At 29.3% G+C, this 18339-nt stretch overlaps 1 protein-coding gene across 1 annotated transcript; it reads left to right on the plus strand.

The window, feature by feature from the left end:
• Positions 1-164: 164 nt before the first annotated feature.
• Positions 165-15143, plus strand: LOC111031621 (E3 ubiquitin-protein ligase SHPRH-like). The gene is made up of 20 exons (XM_022311651.1): positions 165-618; positions 4518-4741; positions 5124-5233; positions 5296-5437; positions 5514-5812; positions 5874-6026; positions 7840-8047; positions 8149-8410; positions 10226-10331; positions 10405-10659; positions 10718-10861; positions 12513-12709; positions 12795-12959; positions 13027-13178; positions 13243-13532; positions 13590-13751; positions 13818-14075; positions 14154-14264; positions 14383-14537; positions 14908-15143. The coding sequence occupies exons 1-20, from the start codon at positions 380-382 to the stop codon at positions 15059-15061; spliced, it is 3786 nt and encodes a 1261-aa protein (XP_022167343.1). The 5' UTR covers positions 165-379; the 3' UTR covers positions 15062-15143.
• The last annotated feature ends 3196 nt before the right edge of the window (positions 15144-18339 follow it).

Genomic DNA, 18339 nt, shown 5'->3' on the forward strand with positions numbered 1-18339 from the left:
CTACACTGCGCGCCGACTCGCGTTTATCGAGCGCTGCACGGCCCAATCAGATCGTCGGACGCCATTTCCAACTACTATTACGTGGGCAACACTGTTCTCCTCTCCCCCCCGGACGGCCTATGTGTCGATCCACGGTTGTCCACCAACGTCGCTCGTCCGTCGCTGCTCTCTGCTCACTCGTTCCACTGCCACCGTCCTCACCAGTCTTCGGTCTTCCGACTCGTTCTGCGTCTGCTCCCTTTCCCTGTTCAACCGCGTTCCTCGTCCATCTCTCACGATTTCACGGTGATCGTCGACCGACAATAAATGTTATTGTGAAATAATATTATTTTTCGTGTCGATCATTTTTCCCGTGACTCGATTGGACAAATTTTCAAAAATGCCAAACTCCGTGTCCAATTCACCGCAACCCGGGCCGAGCGGTGCAGCACGACGGGCCAAGGCTCCTAAACGCACGCGGTGGGCGAGAATACAGGCAGCGGCGGCGAGAAAACGGGCAGCGGCGGCGAAAAAACGGGCAGAGAAACTTCAAGCACTGGCCCCTCCAAGTCCACCGAAGTATACGGTGATCACGATGCCGAACGGCGATATGATACTACAAATTTACCAAGAACCTGGGTAATATTATTATAATCACAATAAATTACTGTAATTTGATTAACTATTGGTCGTACTAATTGTATATTACTTAGTGTTGTCATAATAATATTTTCTCGATTAATTACAGTCGTAGAGACTGACAGAGTGATATCGTAATTTTTACACTGTTTTGCGACTTTTTTTGCGGTGCGCGGCGTTGAGAAAAAAACTGATTGACGAGTACACTAATAATAATCTAACTCGTATATTTCTTAACCTCGGAAATGATTTAGAATAGAAAGTATTTCGTCGAAATAACACGATTACTGCGTAGGTACATAATAATAATACGGATGAGTAGCGTACGTTTGTGTGTGCGCGTGCGCGTGCGTGTGTTATTACGTCCGGCGGCGGTTATAATTCCCAAATGTATAGACGCCATATTATAACATTTTTTTTTTTAACATCGTTATTGACGGTGCTCTCTCTCTCTCTCTCTCTCTCTACAAACATAATATTCGGCGCGCAACACCGCTTACCCCTCCGCCGCATACCGTTGCCCTACGACCGCGCGGTCGTACCGCGAACACCCCTCCGCCGCATACCGTAGCGCTACGACCGCGCGGTCGTACCGCGAGCACCGCTCCGCCGCTCTACCGACGAACGACCGCCCGATCGTACCGCGACCACCGCTCCGCCATGCACCGAGCATCACCGTGCGGCGTGACCTGTTCGTCTGTGCCGCGACCACCTCTCCACATCACCGCCATCGGACGACCGCCCGATCGTACCGCGGCCCCCGCTCCGTCGCACTGCGCATGGCCAACGAGAACCGACGCGGAGCCAACAGGCCGTTGCGAGTGCGCGCGCGCATTCGCTGTCCCACGCGAGTGCGGGCGACCGTGCTGTTCCGCCGCGGTGCGGTACGCCCGACAAAAGCCGTCTTGTTGTAGTGGGCAACGTGGGGGGAGGGGGTAGTCGCGACCGTCGATTCCCGAAAACCTCCGTTTCTCGACATCGTTTTAGCTGGTTCACGTCGATAAAACAAGCGATCGTCCATAATATTGTTATGACGGGCTCCGGTAACGTCGGAACGCATTTTCGTTCGCGGTGTTTGTCGATGAGTGTGAATTCGGATTTGAACTCACAATAATTGACATTGCGTTATTAAAAGTTACGTTTTCGATGTACACAGAGCAAAGCACCGAATCGCGTTATGAAAAACGATAATATAAATTAAACGATGAATACTCGATGGTTGTCCTCATTGTTGTATCGGTGTTGTCCCACGTACCCGACGTATTGGGTAGCAAAATGCGTTGCTTAAATATAATATTGTTTTGCCGCGAGTACAGTAAATTACTGCTCTAGCCATATCTCGAACAGTGACTTGATATAGAAATAGTACAACAGTATATTATTCGCGTCGATTAGAACGCTCGTGTGTGCGTGTGTGCGTCGGTTACGAGTACTTACTGCCGACGGGCGATAACCCGCCGACTTCTAGCGGCGGCGGCGGCGGCGGCGGTTATAATTCCCAAACGTATAGACAATTATCATAATATTATTTCGGTAAAATTGTATTTCACCGACAGCGTTTCTCCACGAGCAACAGTTTAGGGCGCGCAACACGGCGGTCACCCCTCCGCCTTACTACCACACCCGCACGACGTTACCCGAGCGACCGTACCGCGGCACCCACCCACTCCAATCCTGTCGTCGAGCACCGCTTCACCGTCCCGCGACCACCCACCGCTCCATCATCCCACGACGACCGCTGCGCAACGCGGACCGACCACCGACGGGAAGCCGGTCGGCGCGTACGAAAACTTGTAGGCGGTTAGGTTATTCGTTTTAAGGGGCTTGGAATAGGCAATGTGAGAGAATATTTTTAAATAGCTCTTTTATATTGTATATAATATTATGTCTTATGAACCAATTTTTTATGTACCTTCTACAAATATCAAAATTAAGATGTCTCGGAAGTTTCTGAACTGCTGCATTTATTTTATAAACCAATTATTAATGTACTACAAATATCGAAATATTAAGATTGCTACAAGGTCTGCTACATGATGGTAATGTAGCAATTCAAATATTAATTTGATAAACAAATTATTATATTTCCCGTACCTATATGATGAATAGGCATTTGTTAGATATTTCTTTTAACACATCACAATACATACTAATATCTCACAAATATTTATCTGATATCTTGTTATCCTGCTATCTATTTCTTATAAATATTGGAACTAAAATATTGTATGTAAGTAAATGACCCGTGATTTACGTAAGTGACGACCCATAATGGTTAATGCTGTAAATACAAGTATTAATTATTTATTGTTTGCGTCAATTCACAACTCATGTTGGACGTTGTTGTAAATATTATACATTTATAACAAGGGCTCTGGACTTTAAGTGCTTTAAATCTTAAATATGTGCTTATATCTGCACCATATGCATGGAAGCATATTGTAGTGTTAAAAAAATCAAAATTATTGAACACAAGAATAACATATTATCATTAATGAAAACAATACATAAACTATGAACATATTAAAATGTACTTTTTAGTAATTAATGAATAATAATAACTTGAAATAGAAACAAATGAAGTAAGCATACTAACAAATATTTTGAAACAGGCATTTATAAAATGAAAAATCAAATTTGTTCGATTTACCACAATTATTTCTGCATTTTTTATCCAAATGACTAGTTCGGCCAGGCACAAATGTTGTTTTGTTTATTTAGTTAGTCGAGGTGTGAGAGTTTTTATAGGTCACATATTAGCCTTTTAATTTTAGTTTAAAAGACCTTAAGTCTTGACAAAATAAAAATCAGTTAGCATTAAAAACTGCGCAATTGTGTTAATATGCTCATAATGGACTGGCATCAAAACAAATTTTCATTTATGGTGTTTGTCCAATGGGCTGATGAGTGTTAGATAAATGCTGCAACATTTTTTTTTGTGACGTTGACGTATTTACCAAGCTAGTAATTAAAAGTTAAAATTTTAATATAGAATAAATCATTTAAAATTAACTGTTATAATTTGCAAATAACGCATTTAGGTAATTATATTATATTGCTAACAAATTATCCATCTTTAAATCTACATAATATTAACATAAAATTATGTAATAAAGCTCTTAGTATATTTTTGGCTTCATATGACCAAATTGTGCAGATTTTAAAAATCCAAACTGCTTCAAAATATTAAATTTTTCCTATGTCCGTTCTCTTTTTGAATGTGGATCAATAATTTGCTTGGTTTAATACATCAACCAAACACATTCAGCCCCGGACTTTGAGGGTACTAGTATTTAAGTTTAATAGATCAAGTGTATCTGTTGATCAACTAGCTAGTGAGTGTAGCATTGACGAATCGTTACTAAGAAGGTATAATTACTGTAGGGAGATTTAATAAAAAATAGAAATAGCATTAAAAATAAGAAAATACAATTACCTAATTATTTTGTACAATTAATAAAAAAAAAACTTTTTATCTAAATTAATCTGTAACATTTGATTTTATTGATTAAGAAAAAAATAATAACATTGATTGATAGAAACAAGTTTTAATGATAGAATAACAGATTATCATTAGATAAACATTATTAAAAAAATACAACTAACCTAACTACCCAGTTACCAACCTGTCAGTTAGGTAATTATTAACATATGGTAATATGGTCCCTAATAGCTGATCATTAAGTCTTATATAGTTATATAATATTATAATTAAATATACTGTGGTAATAATATTTAATGAAAGACGTAAAAGCAATGTTAATTTTATTTGTTGTTATCATAATTATAATTATTATTATTATTAAATTATTGTTTTAATAGGTACAACTAGAAATAATACAATACATACACTTTTTACAGGCAATACTTAACTGAATATTTTTTACATTGTTTTATAGAGATATGCCACAGATTGTTGAAATGATGACTAAAAAAAATTTTCCACTCTTGATGTGTTCAGAAGACGATGGGTACAACCCACTACTTTTAAAATCCATTCAGTTTTATCATCAGGATACTAAAGACAGATTGGTAGTACCACCACATATTAAGTTAAATGTAACATATGATTCATATCACCGCAAAACAGTGAGTTGGATGGTCGATATTGAACGTAGAAATTGTAAGTTGATAATTAGTACATTATATTTTAATTACCAATTAAAACCTACCATAGTTAAATATTTTATAAATATATCCACAAATTCAACTCTTAATAAACTGGTATTATTTTTGTAATTGTATTACTTTATTAACTTTAATTTATTAGAAAAAATACTGAAATTCAAATACCACTTTGCAATAAAGAGAAACATTATTTTTCCAAAAGTAGCTATCTCAAAAATTATTGATATTTATATTACTATCAACATACGAAGAATATTACATTAATAAAACTATTTTCAATTGATAGTCCAAGAAATAACCAAGAAACCAAGATTTCCATAAATATAACAGCTCAATTAAAATGATTGGTTCAAATTGAATATTTAATTTTGTTTCAGCTATAAACGATCAATCTCAGTTTACATCTGGTATTTTAGCAGATGTATTAGATGAGGATAAACGATTGGAGATGATTTCTTGCATTGTGGCAAATACCGCACCAACAATAGTATTTAATTTTAAATTTTCTGTTTATTATATATGCCTAAATCAATTGTTATTATTTCCTAGACCTATCGGCAAAAAGTCCTACTTGATGGACGCAGTGAAAAATTAAAATCAGAGTTTCCGATACCATTACATAGCAAATGTATAACGTCAAAAATAAACAAAACATTCTATTATGGACCAAAAATATTCAATACATTAATAAGTTAATACATGCCATTAATATAAATAACAATATTTAATCAATAGCCTACTATATTCTAATTATATAACATTTACAGAAGATAGATCGCAAAGTATTATTCAGCGTTTATCTAATAGATTGTATTTATCAAAAAGAAATGTTGGGAGTGAGGAAAATCTTGCTTGTTATTGTAACAATATACCCTCAAAAAGCTCTTTACTGATTTGTGAAATGTGTGGTGAAGCCCAGCATAAAAAGTGTGTGGTGTATGATCCAAGAACGGAAGGAGGGCTGCCATATTTGTGTTCCAGTTGTTGGACATTCAATGATCCCATTCAATGTAGAGCTACACTAATCGTTGTTCCAGACAATTGTTTGGAACTGTGGAATCAAGACGTAACATTTTCTTTTAATTATATATTATCTATAAGTATTAATATTCTAATTCTAATTTCAGATTAAGAGAATTGTTAGTCCAGCATTAAAGTGTTTTGTCTACAATGGACTCCAATCATGTAATTTTATACAACCAACTATTTTTAATAACTATGATGTAGTTCTTATTTCATATAGTAAAATAGAAAAGGAATTAAAATATGGACTATATTATGTAAGTATAATATTTAGTATATACGTATTATAATTTATAAGTGTATTTAATAGTTAATAAGTACAAATAAGTGCATAGAACATAGAATCAGAGTCTGAAGCACTTGGAGCAATGAACGTGTTGATTTTAAAATTATTGTTTTTGTGTGTGTGTAGACAACAATTAGTCTAAATAATACTTTGATTTTCAACTTCAGTAACTTTTCTGATGGTTAAGTGAACATTAGTTGGTGCATTTGAGAGGTCAACAGATCAGTAAACCATACAATTTTCAAATATTTTGAATCTTTTGGATATAATTATAGGTACAAGAAATTTTTGATTTTTAAAATTTATTGTTGATAAAATAATTTTGCCTCTGTCGAGGAACTTAAAAATGTAATACAAAGTTTATTATAAATTGTTATAATAGTAGGTTAAAAATATTAAAGACACTTTTTTTTATAAGCATTTAAGTTCAAATTTGGACAAAATTAGATATTTAGTTTAAAAACTCTTTAAAAATGTATCTAAATACGTCATGAAATTTTCTCCAAGACTATTTTCTTATATTTTTTAATTAATTATTTAAATTTTAAAGATTAGGTGCAATTGCAAAAAAGTGGAAATGTAATTTTTAATTAGAGCTATTAAAGCAGAAAATATAAAAAATATTTGAATTTATTTGCTTCTTGGCTATGTCTCGTTAGAAAGTAATTTGCATTTTATTTTCTTTATTAGGTAAAAGTGAATTAAAAATCATCTGGTACTATATTAGTTAAATTGATTAATACAACAAATCGAAAATCCATTTCCTATACAACCTGTAAAAGAGAATAAGAAACATAATATATTTTCAAAATTATAATTAGACATTTGGTACTTAGTGAGTTTTGGGGGGGGGGGGGGGGGGGGGGTCTCATGGCCTAAATTTTTAAAAATAAAAATATAGTATTGTGATGTATGTCGCATAAGTTTGCTACAAATTTCCAAAAATCTCAGCCAAAGTTTATCTTTAATTACATTAAGTGTTCAGGTAATTACACTAATAATCTATCACTAATCACTTCACACTCAGTCACATGCTCGCATAACACTCCAGATCAATACAGAATATTACCCAAATCCAATCCCTTAAAAATGGTTCAACAGCCTTATATTTCATATAAAATTTTAAATAAGTTTTCAAGTATGATATTTGATGATAAGCTTTGTCTGTATAATTTGTAACAAGATAGGTTTATTTTCGGTTGAAATTTCAAACGAGATCCAATATCTTCTTATGGAGAGGGGGCTGCATGTTATCTGTGTTTTTGCTCATAAACATGCCTTATACTGTAAAAAACATAATCATAAGCAAAACTCTTATTTATGAACAATAAATTTTATATACATATTTATCTATCTTCAAATATAGAAAAAAAAATGTATACTTATATACATAACTGTACAAAAACTATGATTAGAAAGCATTACGACGCGCCAAGCGTTGCATTTGTTTAACCTATTTAAAAATTTTTTTTTTCTCAATCATTTTATTATCAGAGTATTTTGGGAATTTTCTTTCTTGAAAATTAAACTAAATTATTATAATATGATTATATGTAAGTAATGCTAATTTTATGAAACTTTAAATAATTTAAGATCATTATAATGAATAGGTATATTAAATGTAACTAAAAGCTAAAGAATACTGTATAGAATATACTTATGTTATTAATAATAAATAATATTGACTCAGTGGAAATTCAGACAAATAAATGTATTCCATTGGTTATGAGTCATGACTTATATTTTAGTTAACTAATAATACAATAACAATTTATTGGTAAAAGGTCGATGAAAATCAAGTAACCACTGGCTTGCGGTGGTTTAAAAAATACCCCAAATCTCCACTGCTTTGCATAAACTGGTGGAGGATATGTCTAGATCAACCACAATCGTACAACAAAAACATTGAAAAAATATTGACAAATCTTTTGCCTTTAAGATCAGGGCATAAATGGATATTGCCTGGAGCATTAATACAAGATTCACCACAAGGTAAATACTTTATTATTATGTTATGTATAACAATTGAAATCATTCAAAATATATACTTATACACCTTTTAATGTTTTGAAAATTAAACATTTTGTTTTCAGATTTTTTTAGTATTGTGAAGTACTTGAATTTATTAGGTGATAAATTTGATGATATCGATTTTATTCAGGCGGTAAAAGAAAAAAAGGAAGATTTGATTATTTGGATTTCAAAATTTGTATGGTCTAATTTAATAAGAAATATCCATTTAGAATTGAATTTACCATTTCCAATTCATGAAATTCATTGGTTGAGTTTTCCACCAATCGAAAACTATTTTTATAAAAATTGTGAACGGTTCTATGCTTCATACATAAAAAACAAGTAATATTTTTACTCAATCATAAATATTAGTTGTATATATAATAACATAATGTTAATACCTAACATTTTTTCATGAATAATTCAAGTAATAATTAAATTATTACATGTTTTATTTTTTATTTGCGACATACAAATTAAAATCATCAAAATGAAATCAAGCTAAAATGAAACTATTTCAGTAATGTGGAATAATCCCTATTACAAGTATTAAGGTTGAAAAAATAACTATTCCCTATTATTATGCACTTATAGATAATATGTACTTAGTGTTTTTAAAATATACATAGTTGATTGTATACATTATTCATGTTATATTTACTCTTTATTATAATATATCTTATTACAGTAAGGTACTGTCGTAATATCGTAATATAACTTAGCAGATAATTTAAGGAATAGCTCTTTCACCATTGAGTATCAGTGGACAATGGTGTGCACATTTTATGAAGATCAATACATTTTTTTTTAATCGATTTAATAACCTATGTACAAATTTGATTACCTAGTGATATTTTTATTTCGCATATTCTCTTGTTTTTTGATAACTGATTAGGTAGTTGAATACTTGTTTTTGGATTTTGAAAATGAAAATAAATATTTTCATACTATCTATATATTTGTATTTTTATAAACATTTTCAAAAATGAATGCAAACAAAATGCACTTATAATTACTACCTACTGTGTTTATTTTGTTCATTGGTATTATAAAAACTACTCCTTCACATATTTAAAATTCCTATTTTCATTTTATATGTTTACATATACTTGTATAGTTCTGATGAGTTATTCGTATAACCTGTATAGGTAGCCTATATAGAATTTGTATATGTACATTAATACTTATATACAAATTGTATTTTTTATTATTACTTTTGAATTTTGATATTAGTTCAATTTATCATTATTTATTGGTGTTTTTCCTGAAAATGTGCATGTTGTGTATGATTTTAATTACATATTTTATAATTCTTCAGTATATATTCAATCTATTTATGGTGCATAAACATTGGAACACTAATTATCAGTAATTGTTTTTAATATATAATTTCTTTGCTTGGTTATCACCCATTAGCTAGTGACTAGTGTGCAAACAGTGTGGTTTTATTTTCATGTTACCATTTTTAACGACTTGCAAAATGTTGAGAACCATTATTTTGAGCCATTCTTGCATCAAAATTATTGGATTATAATTAATGATAACTTAACATCAGTTAGCACTATACAATACAATATTGTATTTTAAAATGAAACACTTTTCACCTGAATGTCTTTATTATTACTGTGTTAAAAATTAATAAGTTACTAAAGTAAGTAACTTACTTTTCTTTAAAAGTTTCTTAAAATATGGTAGGATAGCTGACCTTATTTGTAATTTTTCTAAATCATTATTGAATACAACCAAATTATTTGTGATAACAGATGATGGCTCTAAATATGAAAAATAGTCAATTGCATTGATTTCAAGGAAAATGTTGCTACCTTCCTAGAAATCTTAGTTTCCTTATATTTGTTTTAATTTGGTGTAGAATTTACGCAGCTTATAAGTACCTTAAGTATTATTTTCTTGACAATTACGGTATATTCATGTATTTTGTTTGTTTCGTATAAAAATTGTGGAAATCGAAACTTAGACAATAGTTAGATTTTGAATGTTCTTCCATGTATACGTAATGAAATTCCCATAATATATAGAATAAAACAAATTGCAATGAAAAATATTGTATAAAATCTAAAATAAATACATTCTAATTGACTGTAAAAAAATATTGAAATTTTAATCATAGAATTCATATTTGATTTCATATTTTTTAAGAGGAAATTCTGCTTTGATGAATAAACTAATGGATGTTGATGGAGATACAAAACTGGATATTGTTGGAGCTATTTTAATTTTACTAGAAGCATGTGTAGTGCCAACGGTAATTATAATTTTATATAAATATAAACCTATCATATAAAATCGATATTATAATTCATTTTTTTATCTTAAAGATTCGTGGTGAAGAAATGTTGAACATAAATGGAACTTTTGGGTTAAGATATACGTTAGAAGAGAGAAAAGTCAAGTATCATGGTGAATGCAACACATTGTTGCATCAGTGGGCTGAATGTCTGACAAATTTGGCCGAGGTGCACACCTTTGTTCTAAATAAGAGTGGATATTATATGGACCTTGTTGTAACTGACTTAATGCAACTAATGAATAATTTCTACAAAAGCACCTTTACAATTGGAACAGATTACGAGGTAAAATGTATTGAATAATTATTATTTTAGTTTATTAATTTGTTATTTTTTTAAATAGTTACTCGAAATGGTTTTTAAATTTATCAATCTTCTCAAAGAAAATGCTTCTGTTAAACTCAGATTTCCTGACATTGCTCGATATTACTTGGAAAATGCAATTATAGATTTGGAGTCAAATATTTTAAAAGTTCACCCAATTAATGTGAGTATCATTTGTATACAGATAGAGTATAGAAGCTTGGATATAGGTGATAAAATGTATGCCATTAATATTCAAATAATAATCATAAAAGCTAATTTCTCTATTGCAGAATCATATTTCAACAACAAATTATCGTACCTCGTTTTTTCCCAGCTTAACAATTTAAAAAATATTGAAAATGTAACACTTGATCTCTTTGTTTCAAACTCTTACTTAATCAATATTGAAAAAATGTCAATTTCTATTGTTCCCATAGATAAAATGCATCCCCCTATAGATATAAATTTTGAAATTAGCCACAATGATATACTACCGTTTAATAATACAATTTTTAATTGGAAATTTGGTGATTATCTCTAATACAAACTAATTAGGTTCCATAGAATGGAATAAACATTTTCAAGACAATGATGTCAACAATAATCTAAATCTCTTCTTTTCTCAGATTAATTACGTAATAGATTTATTTATTCCTATATTAAATAGATATAATACCAAAAAACCCTATTTGGTTCAGTAAGGAATTAATTTATATAATAAAACATAAAAAAATACGCTCATGATATTATATACAAAGCATCAAACAATTTAAACTCATTCACAACTCCAGTAAAGAATAACTCAAAATTTTTGAATACCGAAAAATTAACTTCCTATTTACCCAGCTCAATGTCTTATCTAGAAAAAGAAGCTGATAAATATAACCGATATGATATTATTAACTTATTTCAATCATATTTTTCTAATACATATAATCGAAATACATCAAATATCCCAATAATACTCAAGACAAAATTTGTTTAATTAATATATACAAAAAATAAATATATTTAACTAACTATGGCATATTAATTTGAAAACATCACCAGGTACCGATATCATTTTTTCAATCTTGAGCTTTTGTCTTAACACCAATTTTAAATTTAATATTTAATAAATCTCTTAATACTAAAGTATTAGGTACCAAATAAATGGAAAACCTCATTAATAATTCCCATCCATAAAAAAAAGTAGAACCTCTGTCTTAAATTATAGCCCAATCTCGAAAGTCTCAATTTTACTTAGGCTATTTTCTAAATTGATAAATAAAAACCTAATCCCTATGTTATGTAAAAATATAATAATAAATCTTAGGTTAAATCACGGTTTTCGTACAGATCGATCTACAATTTTCTAATTTATCTATTTTCAAACAATCGATCCTAGATTCTTTTAAAGACGGACTCCAAACTGATGTTAATTATACAGATCTTGAAAAGGCTTTCCACAGAGTAAATCAAAAATTATTTATACTTAATCAATAATTTATAAGCCTATGGATTTTGTAATCCACTTCTTCTTAGGTTCGAAACATTTTCAACGATTTTCAGCTATGAATTAATATTTTTGACTTTTTAGAATTTTTTTCTATTATTGTAATAAAAAGTTTCACATAATTTGTTAATGGTGTAATAATAAAAAAAATTTCAGTGTACATCCGTAGTAAATTTATGATTGCCCAATGCTATAGATTTTTGAAGGAATTCGTCAAAATCCCGAAAATTTGCTAATTAAGAATAAAAATTCATTAAAAAATTCCTTATTATAGCTAACATAAAAAATATAATACGAGTTTTTCTACCTTTATCAAAATAAAATCTTTTAATTTTAGATTCTTAAAAAGCGAAATATCCTACGACGGAAGTTATTCGAGACAAGTGATATGACTGAAAAATTTAATTCACTTAAACATAATTATTGGTGGATTAAGATGTTGGAATGTATTTCATCACCGTTAGATTTTTTAATGGAAGTTAAAACAACTATAGATAATAATCTCAAATCTTCTATACCGAACATTGTGAATAAGTAAATATATAATTTATTATTTGTGACTTTTTAACTTGTTTTTGATCGATTACAATTGTTTTAAATATGTTTTTATTTTATTAAGATTGAAATCATTGGACGATGTTAATTTTACTCTAACTAATTGGCTAACAGATACCATAACAACTAGAAATAGTCTGGTGTCAACTTATAGAACATTAGATAGAAACTCCCGTGGCAATATCGTTGAATATTGTTGTGCTAAAGCTTTTTGTACTACAGGAAATGAGTTAGTAAATAATTATTTTCTGTAATTACCGTTTTTTTTAATGATTTAATTTTTGTATTATTTTTAGATGCTTACTTTGTCAGTTTGAACATAAATTACATCATTATAAGAGATTATTATTTAATGATAATATTGAAAACATCGATGAAAATATCATTAAAAATCTTAATGAAAGTAATCGAGAACAAACTGTATCCCAATATGAAATTTTATTAAGGAGTTAGTGAAGATATTAAATGAGGTTAGATTATATTATTCAATAATATTAATTATATTTTTTCAGGCTTAATTTTGTGTGAAAACAACAATAGTGTGACTGATGATTATATAAAAAAAGCAACTGAACATATGGAGATTCTAAACATACTTAGTTCAGAATTTCTTTGTATGTGGAACCTATGGCTTAGCCTTGATAAATATAAGAATTCTTGCAAACAAATTATTAAAGCTAAGTCAAAACCCACAGTTGATGATGTTTTAGCTAAAATCCAAGAACCTGGTAAACATACAACTAAAAAAAAAAAGATGAAAGTTAATGTCGCTGATCCTAAAAGTGCTGAGATTACCGACTTGGTAAGTCCATAAAGAAATAAATATGTGTTTGTTCTTAATGAATTTTAAATATTTTAGTTGACAGAACGTTTGAAAGAATTGAAATCAAAGAATTCATTTTACTTTGAAAAATTAAAAACCAGACATAAATCTCTTATGGCCTTACAGATGATACCACCTTATAGTAATTCAAATTCTACTTTTTATTCGTGTGATGCTTGTGATTCTATAATGAATGAAGTATGTATAATGGCAATTGTACAAATATTTTGTTTAATAATATTAAATTTTACTATTTTCTAACAGCATTTATTATTAAACTGTGGTCATTGCGTATGCAATAAATGTTTCATAGAAGAATGTGATGCTACATATTCAATCCAATTGAGTTGCCCGAAATGTTTTCTTATATATTCAATGAAAGATATGGAGCGCATTAAAGAGTATCATGATTTTGGGGTCCAACTGAATGGATCCTATTGTATCAAATTAGAAAGTATAGTTTCTAAGTTAAAAGAATTTATAACTATAGATGAATATAGTAAAGTCGTAATTTTCTCGTCTGTGAGTATTTCTTATATTTTATGTTTACGATATTTAATTTATCATGAATATCATTTTTAAATATTAAATTAATTTTAGTTTAAAACATCGTTGGATTGCCTTTCTTCAGCGTTAAGCCTAAATTCTATACATTTTATGAAATTAGATTCGGAAAGTTCAAATAGTACTACTATCCTAAACACCTTTGAGGTCAGTAAAACATTTACATATTTGTTACATAATTTATTTTTTTTATAATATAGTTTTATTATAAAATATATAGTTGAATCCTCAAATTTTATACAATACACTTTGTTTTTGTTTATAGAATTCAAAACATATGACAACAATATTAATCAATTTAAATGTGGAATTGAATTATTTGAAATTAAACTTTGCAACAAGAGTATTTTTTATGGAACCAATTATGGACAAATCATTTGAGAATAAAATTGTGGATCAAATATGTAGTAAACGAATATTGTAATTACATTTATACATAAATAAATTAGGTTTTTATTGTAGTAAAATTTATACAATTTTTAATTGAAAATACTTTGTTGCTACATTTTACAGTCCAAATTATTAGCCCAGTCGGAACTTTTTGATTTAAATTTAATTTCAAACACATTTCTTCACCTTATTTTTACCATCACTATTTTTACAGTTAATTGCTTAATTTAGATAGTTCATTATAAAGTATAAATTATTTGCTTACAACTAAATTTTTCAACCCTTTTATTTTGTTATATTTTTTCAAATTGCTATCCTAATTTATCCTTGTAATATTTTTATCTCACAACCTATTTAAGCATAATTATTAATTTTATTTTAATTTTTTAATTATTTTTAGACCAACATATGTACATCATTTCATCATTAAAGATTCTATCGAAGAAAAAATCTCAAAAACATTTACCAATAATGACACTTCATTAGGTATGGATCTCACTCTAGGTCAACTAGCAGAATTACTTATAAATGAAACAGATCTACAAATTGATTAAATATTAACAGATAATAACATACTATCAATACTATATAAATTCAATGTTTTTATTGTATTTTATTGTTATGAATTAACATACAGCTGGGTTTAATTCAAATTTATTACCTAATACTGTTCTATGTTATTTTATTTTGTTATGTTTGAATAATTCTCAATATAGTTCAAAATGAAATTTATGGTTAATTTAAATAATTTTATGTATCCATAAAAAGAAACTTATAATTTTAAATATTTTGTGTAAATTAATTTCTTAGTCTTAAAATGAATTGTATTATTTTTTATTGTTATAATATTTGCTTGATAATTTTATGTTGTTTTTAATTTAATATTATAAATATTCATGTATTACAATTATACCAGCCATATCTAACCATTATAAGTCGATTTGGTATGTTGAACACCATTGGCTATGAGTAGTTACACATGGCAATACAATAAAATGTAAATTAAAAAAAATATATGGGTATACAATCATGTTACTATAATTATCAAATGTATTTATGTTTCATTTTGTTTCTGAGCCCTTAATTGTATTAGAATAAAATAAATACATACCTTTATGGCCTAGACCATAGGTCCTACCATTAGGGAAGCAATTGTTATAATACTATTTTTAATTAATATGACTTTCGGGGCACTTATTTTTTCCAACTTATTAGGAATCTTGAATTAGATTTTCAAATCGTAAATAATATAAAAGAAAAGTTTTTATGAATTTTTAACTAAAAATAGTTATAAAGATGTTTGTAATTTGATCAAACATCTTACTTTAAACTTAAAACTTTTATGCAAACTTATTCTGACTTCGTGTTTTCAATATTCTTTAATTAAATTGGTATATGAACAAGTTATGATGAGCCTTGCATTCAATTTTCAAACATTTTATCCAAGTAAAAAATGTTTATTGATTTTCAAAATATTTTGAAAATCGTATCCCTGTATGATAAATGATCATACAAACATTTGGTGAACATTTCAAGTACCTACTTATCTAAAGTTATTTGTTTTTTTTTGGGGAGGGTTTTAAAACGAATTAAAAAATATAGAATGATTTTTCTTTAGGCCCCTGCAAACTTGTCATTTCTCTGGAGTTGAGTTCAGGCAATTCTTTCGGTCATTGCGGTCACTGCTCATCTTTGGGTATGCCGTAAATGATGATTTGTGTGTGTGTACTCCCCACCAAGCAGCCACATGCACATGTCATTTGGTCATTATACCAAAATATTAAAAATCAATATCTTGACTTGAAATAGCTATACACCTGGAAAAAATTTAAGTACCTACTTTCAAAGGTCCGATTTACAATATGTAAAGTGTTTGAATGTGTAAACAAGATTACCTTGCATCGGTCAGTGCACTTCTTCAATTTTGATGATTTTTTGATGGGAATAAACAATTTTTAAATTAAAAAAAGCAGAAAAAACTCATTTTTGGCTTTCCTGTAAAATTTATAAAAATCGGTTACTGTCTTTTTCCTTTCCACCTTTGATATCCAATGCATTGTATTACCATGTGTAAGCAATACATAATATATTTTTTTCATTGATAAAACCTGTTGAACAAAAATTGTACATAATTATTATTTATTAGTTATAGTTGGAAATTAAATCTTTAAAGTAGTACAATCTATAAAATATTAGTTACAAATTACAATTATTATTAGTTCTCAAAATGTATTGTAACAATGTTTAAAAATATAACAACGTTCAACGAAAATAATCAAATAATATTTGGACATACTAAACATTTAACATTATAACTGTAATACACCCAAAAACAATAATTTTAAAAGGGGGTTTTTAATAATTATTAGTATTGAATAGGTATATTAAATGTAGATGAGTTGTATTTATAGAATTGTTGATCAGAAGCCCGACGATAACACATAATGACCATTACCTACTTTTAGAGTCTGTACACACCTATGACCAAACTGAACTTCACACAGATACACAACAGTATGTCAGTATAACACAATACTTTTGTATAATAAAATAATAATTATACAATCTTTATAGTAGTTTATATACAGACCGCTGGACGATGCATGAAAAAACATTTTAATTATTAAACATTTTATGATAATCGTCTAATTTTAAAAGAAAATATAGGTAAAGTAAATAGACCGGCTACACGCTGAAGCGCCGCCAACAACGTCGTTCACAATTGCGTATTACCTATACCAATAGTTGATTTGGTTTTAGTTTAAAACTTTTATTGTTATCTGCTTGGAGGGGTCCCCCTTTTTGTCATGGATATATGGCCGCGATTATCGTCGAACAAGTGCTAAAAGCATATCGTACACAGTCAGCTCGTGTCTTATACTTATAGACTATAGTATAGTAGCTGCAGTTGGCTGTTCCAGAAAAACAAGACGATGATGAAGACAAACTATTTTGTTTGTCCTTATTGAAAGATATCAAAAAAGTACCAGAAACCAAACGTCTGAAACTCAAAATTAATACATATAATTTAATACTACAAAATCAAACAGTATCACCACCTAGTAGATATCACTCTCCAATGTATAATCACCAATACATGCCAAGTGACATTGTATACCCAAACTATGATACTACATCATATGACACACCCGCACGCAGACATCATCAAGATTATACTAGGTACTATAGAGAAAAACAATTATCAACATCAATTGACTTCATTATCTTCACCTTCTCCAACACCATCAAATGTCAGTGACGTTTCTCAAGAATCAATTATGGATTTATTTGAAGAAAATTACTAACAAGTTTGTAGTATAACAAGTATTAAATACAATTTTTAATTTTAATTATGTAAAAATCATTAATAAAGAAGTTTTCATTTTTAAAAATGTTTTAGTTTCAAAGTATATTTCAAGTTAAAGTAATTTGTTATGTTTGTAAAATTAAAATTAAAGTACATACCTCAGAGTTAGATATTATAAGTTTTTCTTCGGGTGAAATGCAATACCTAATTGCACTTTCATCAGCAGTAAGTTCTCCCTTTATTAGTTCCAACGATTCATCAAAAGATTGAATTGACATTCTGAAGCAGTTGAAAAATTTAGGTTCGTAATTCCTATGACTCGGATAAAGCGTAATATATAAGCTTGAGGTAAGTCTATTTTGTAAAATAGGATGAACCCAATATTTTCGTGCTTTTTGTCTACGACGCTGTCTTCTTCGATACAGTATATCCATAAACAAATCGCATCTGCAACATCCATCTTTGACAGAATACAATACTCGATTGACTACGGTATAAGCGCGCGCTTACCGCCTAAATTCAGTA

This window comes from Myzus persicae, unplaced genomic scaffold (assembly GCF_001856785.1).
Source record: "Myzus persicae strain clone G006 unplaced genomic scaffold, MPER_G0061.0, whole genome shotgun sequence".
NCBI classification, from domain to species: domain Eukaryota; kingdom Metazoa; phylum Arthropoda; class Insecta; order Hemiptera; family Aphididae; genus Myzus; species Myzus persicae.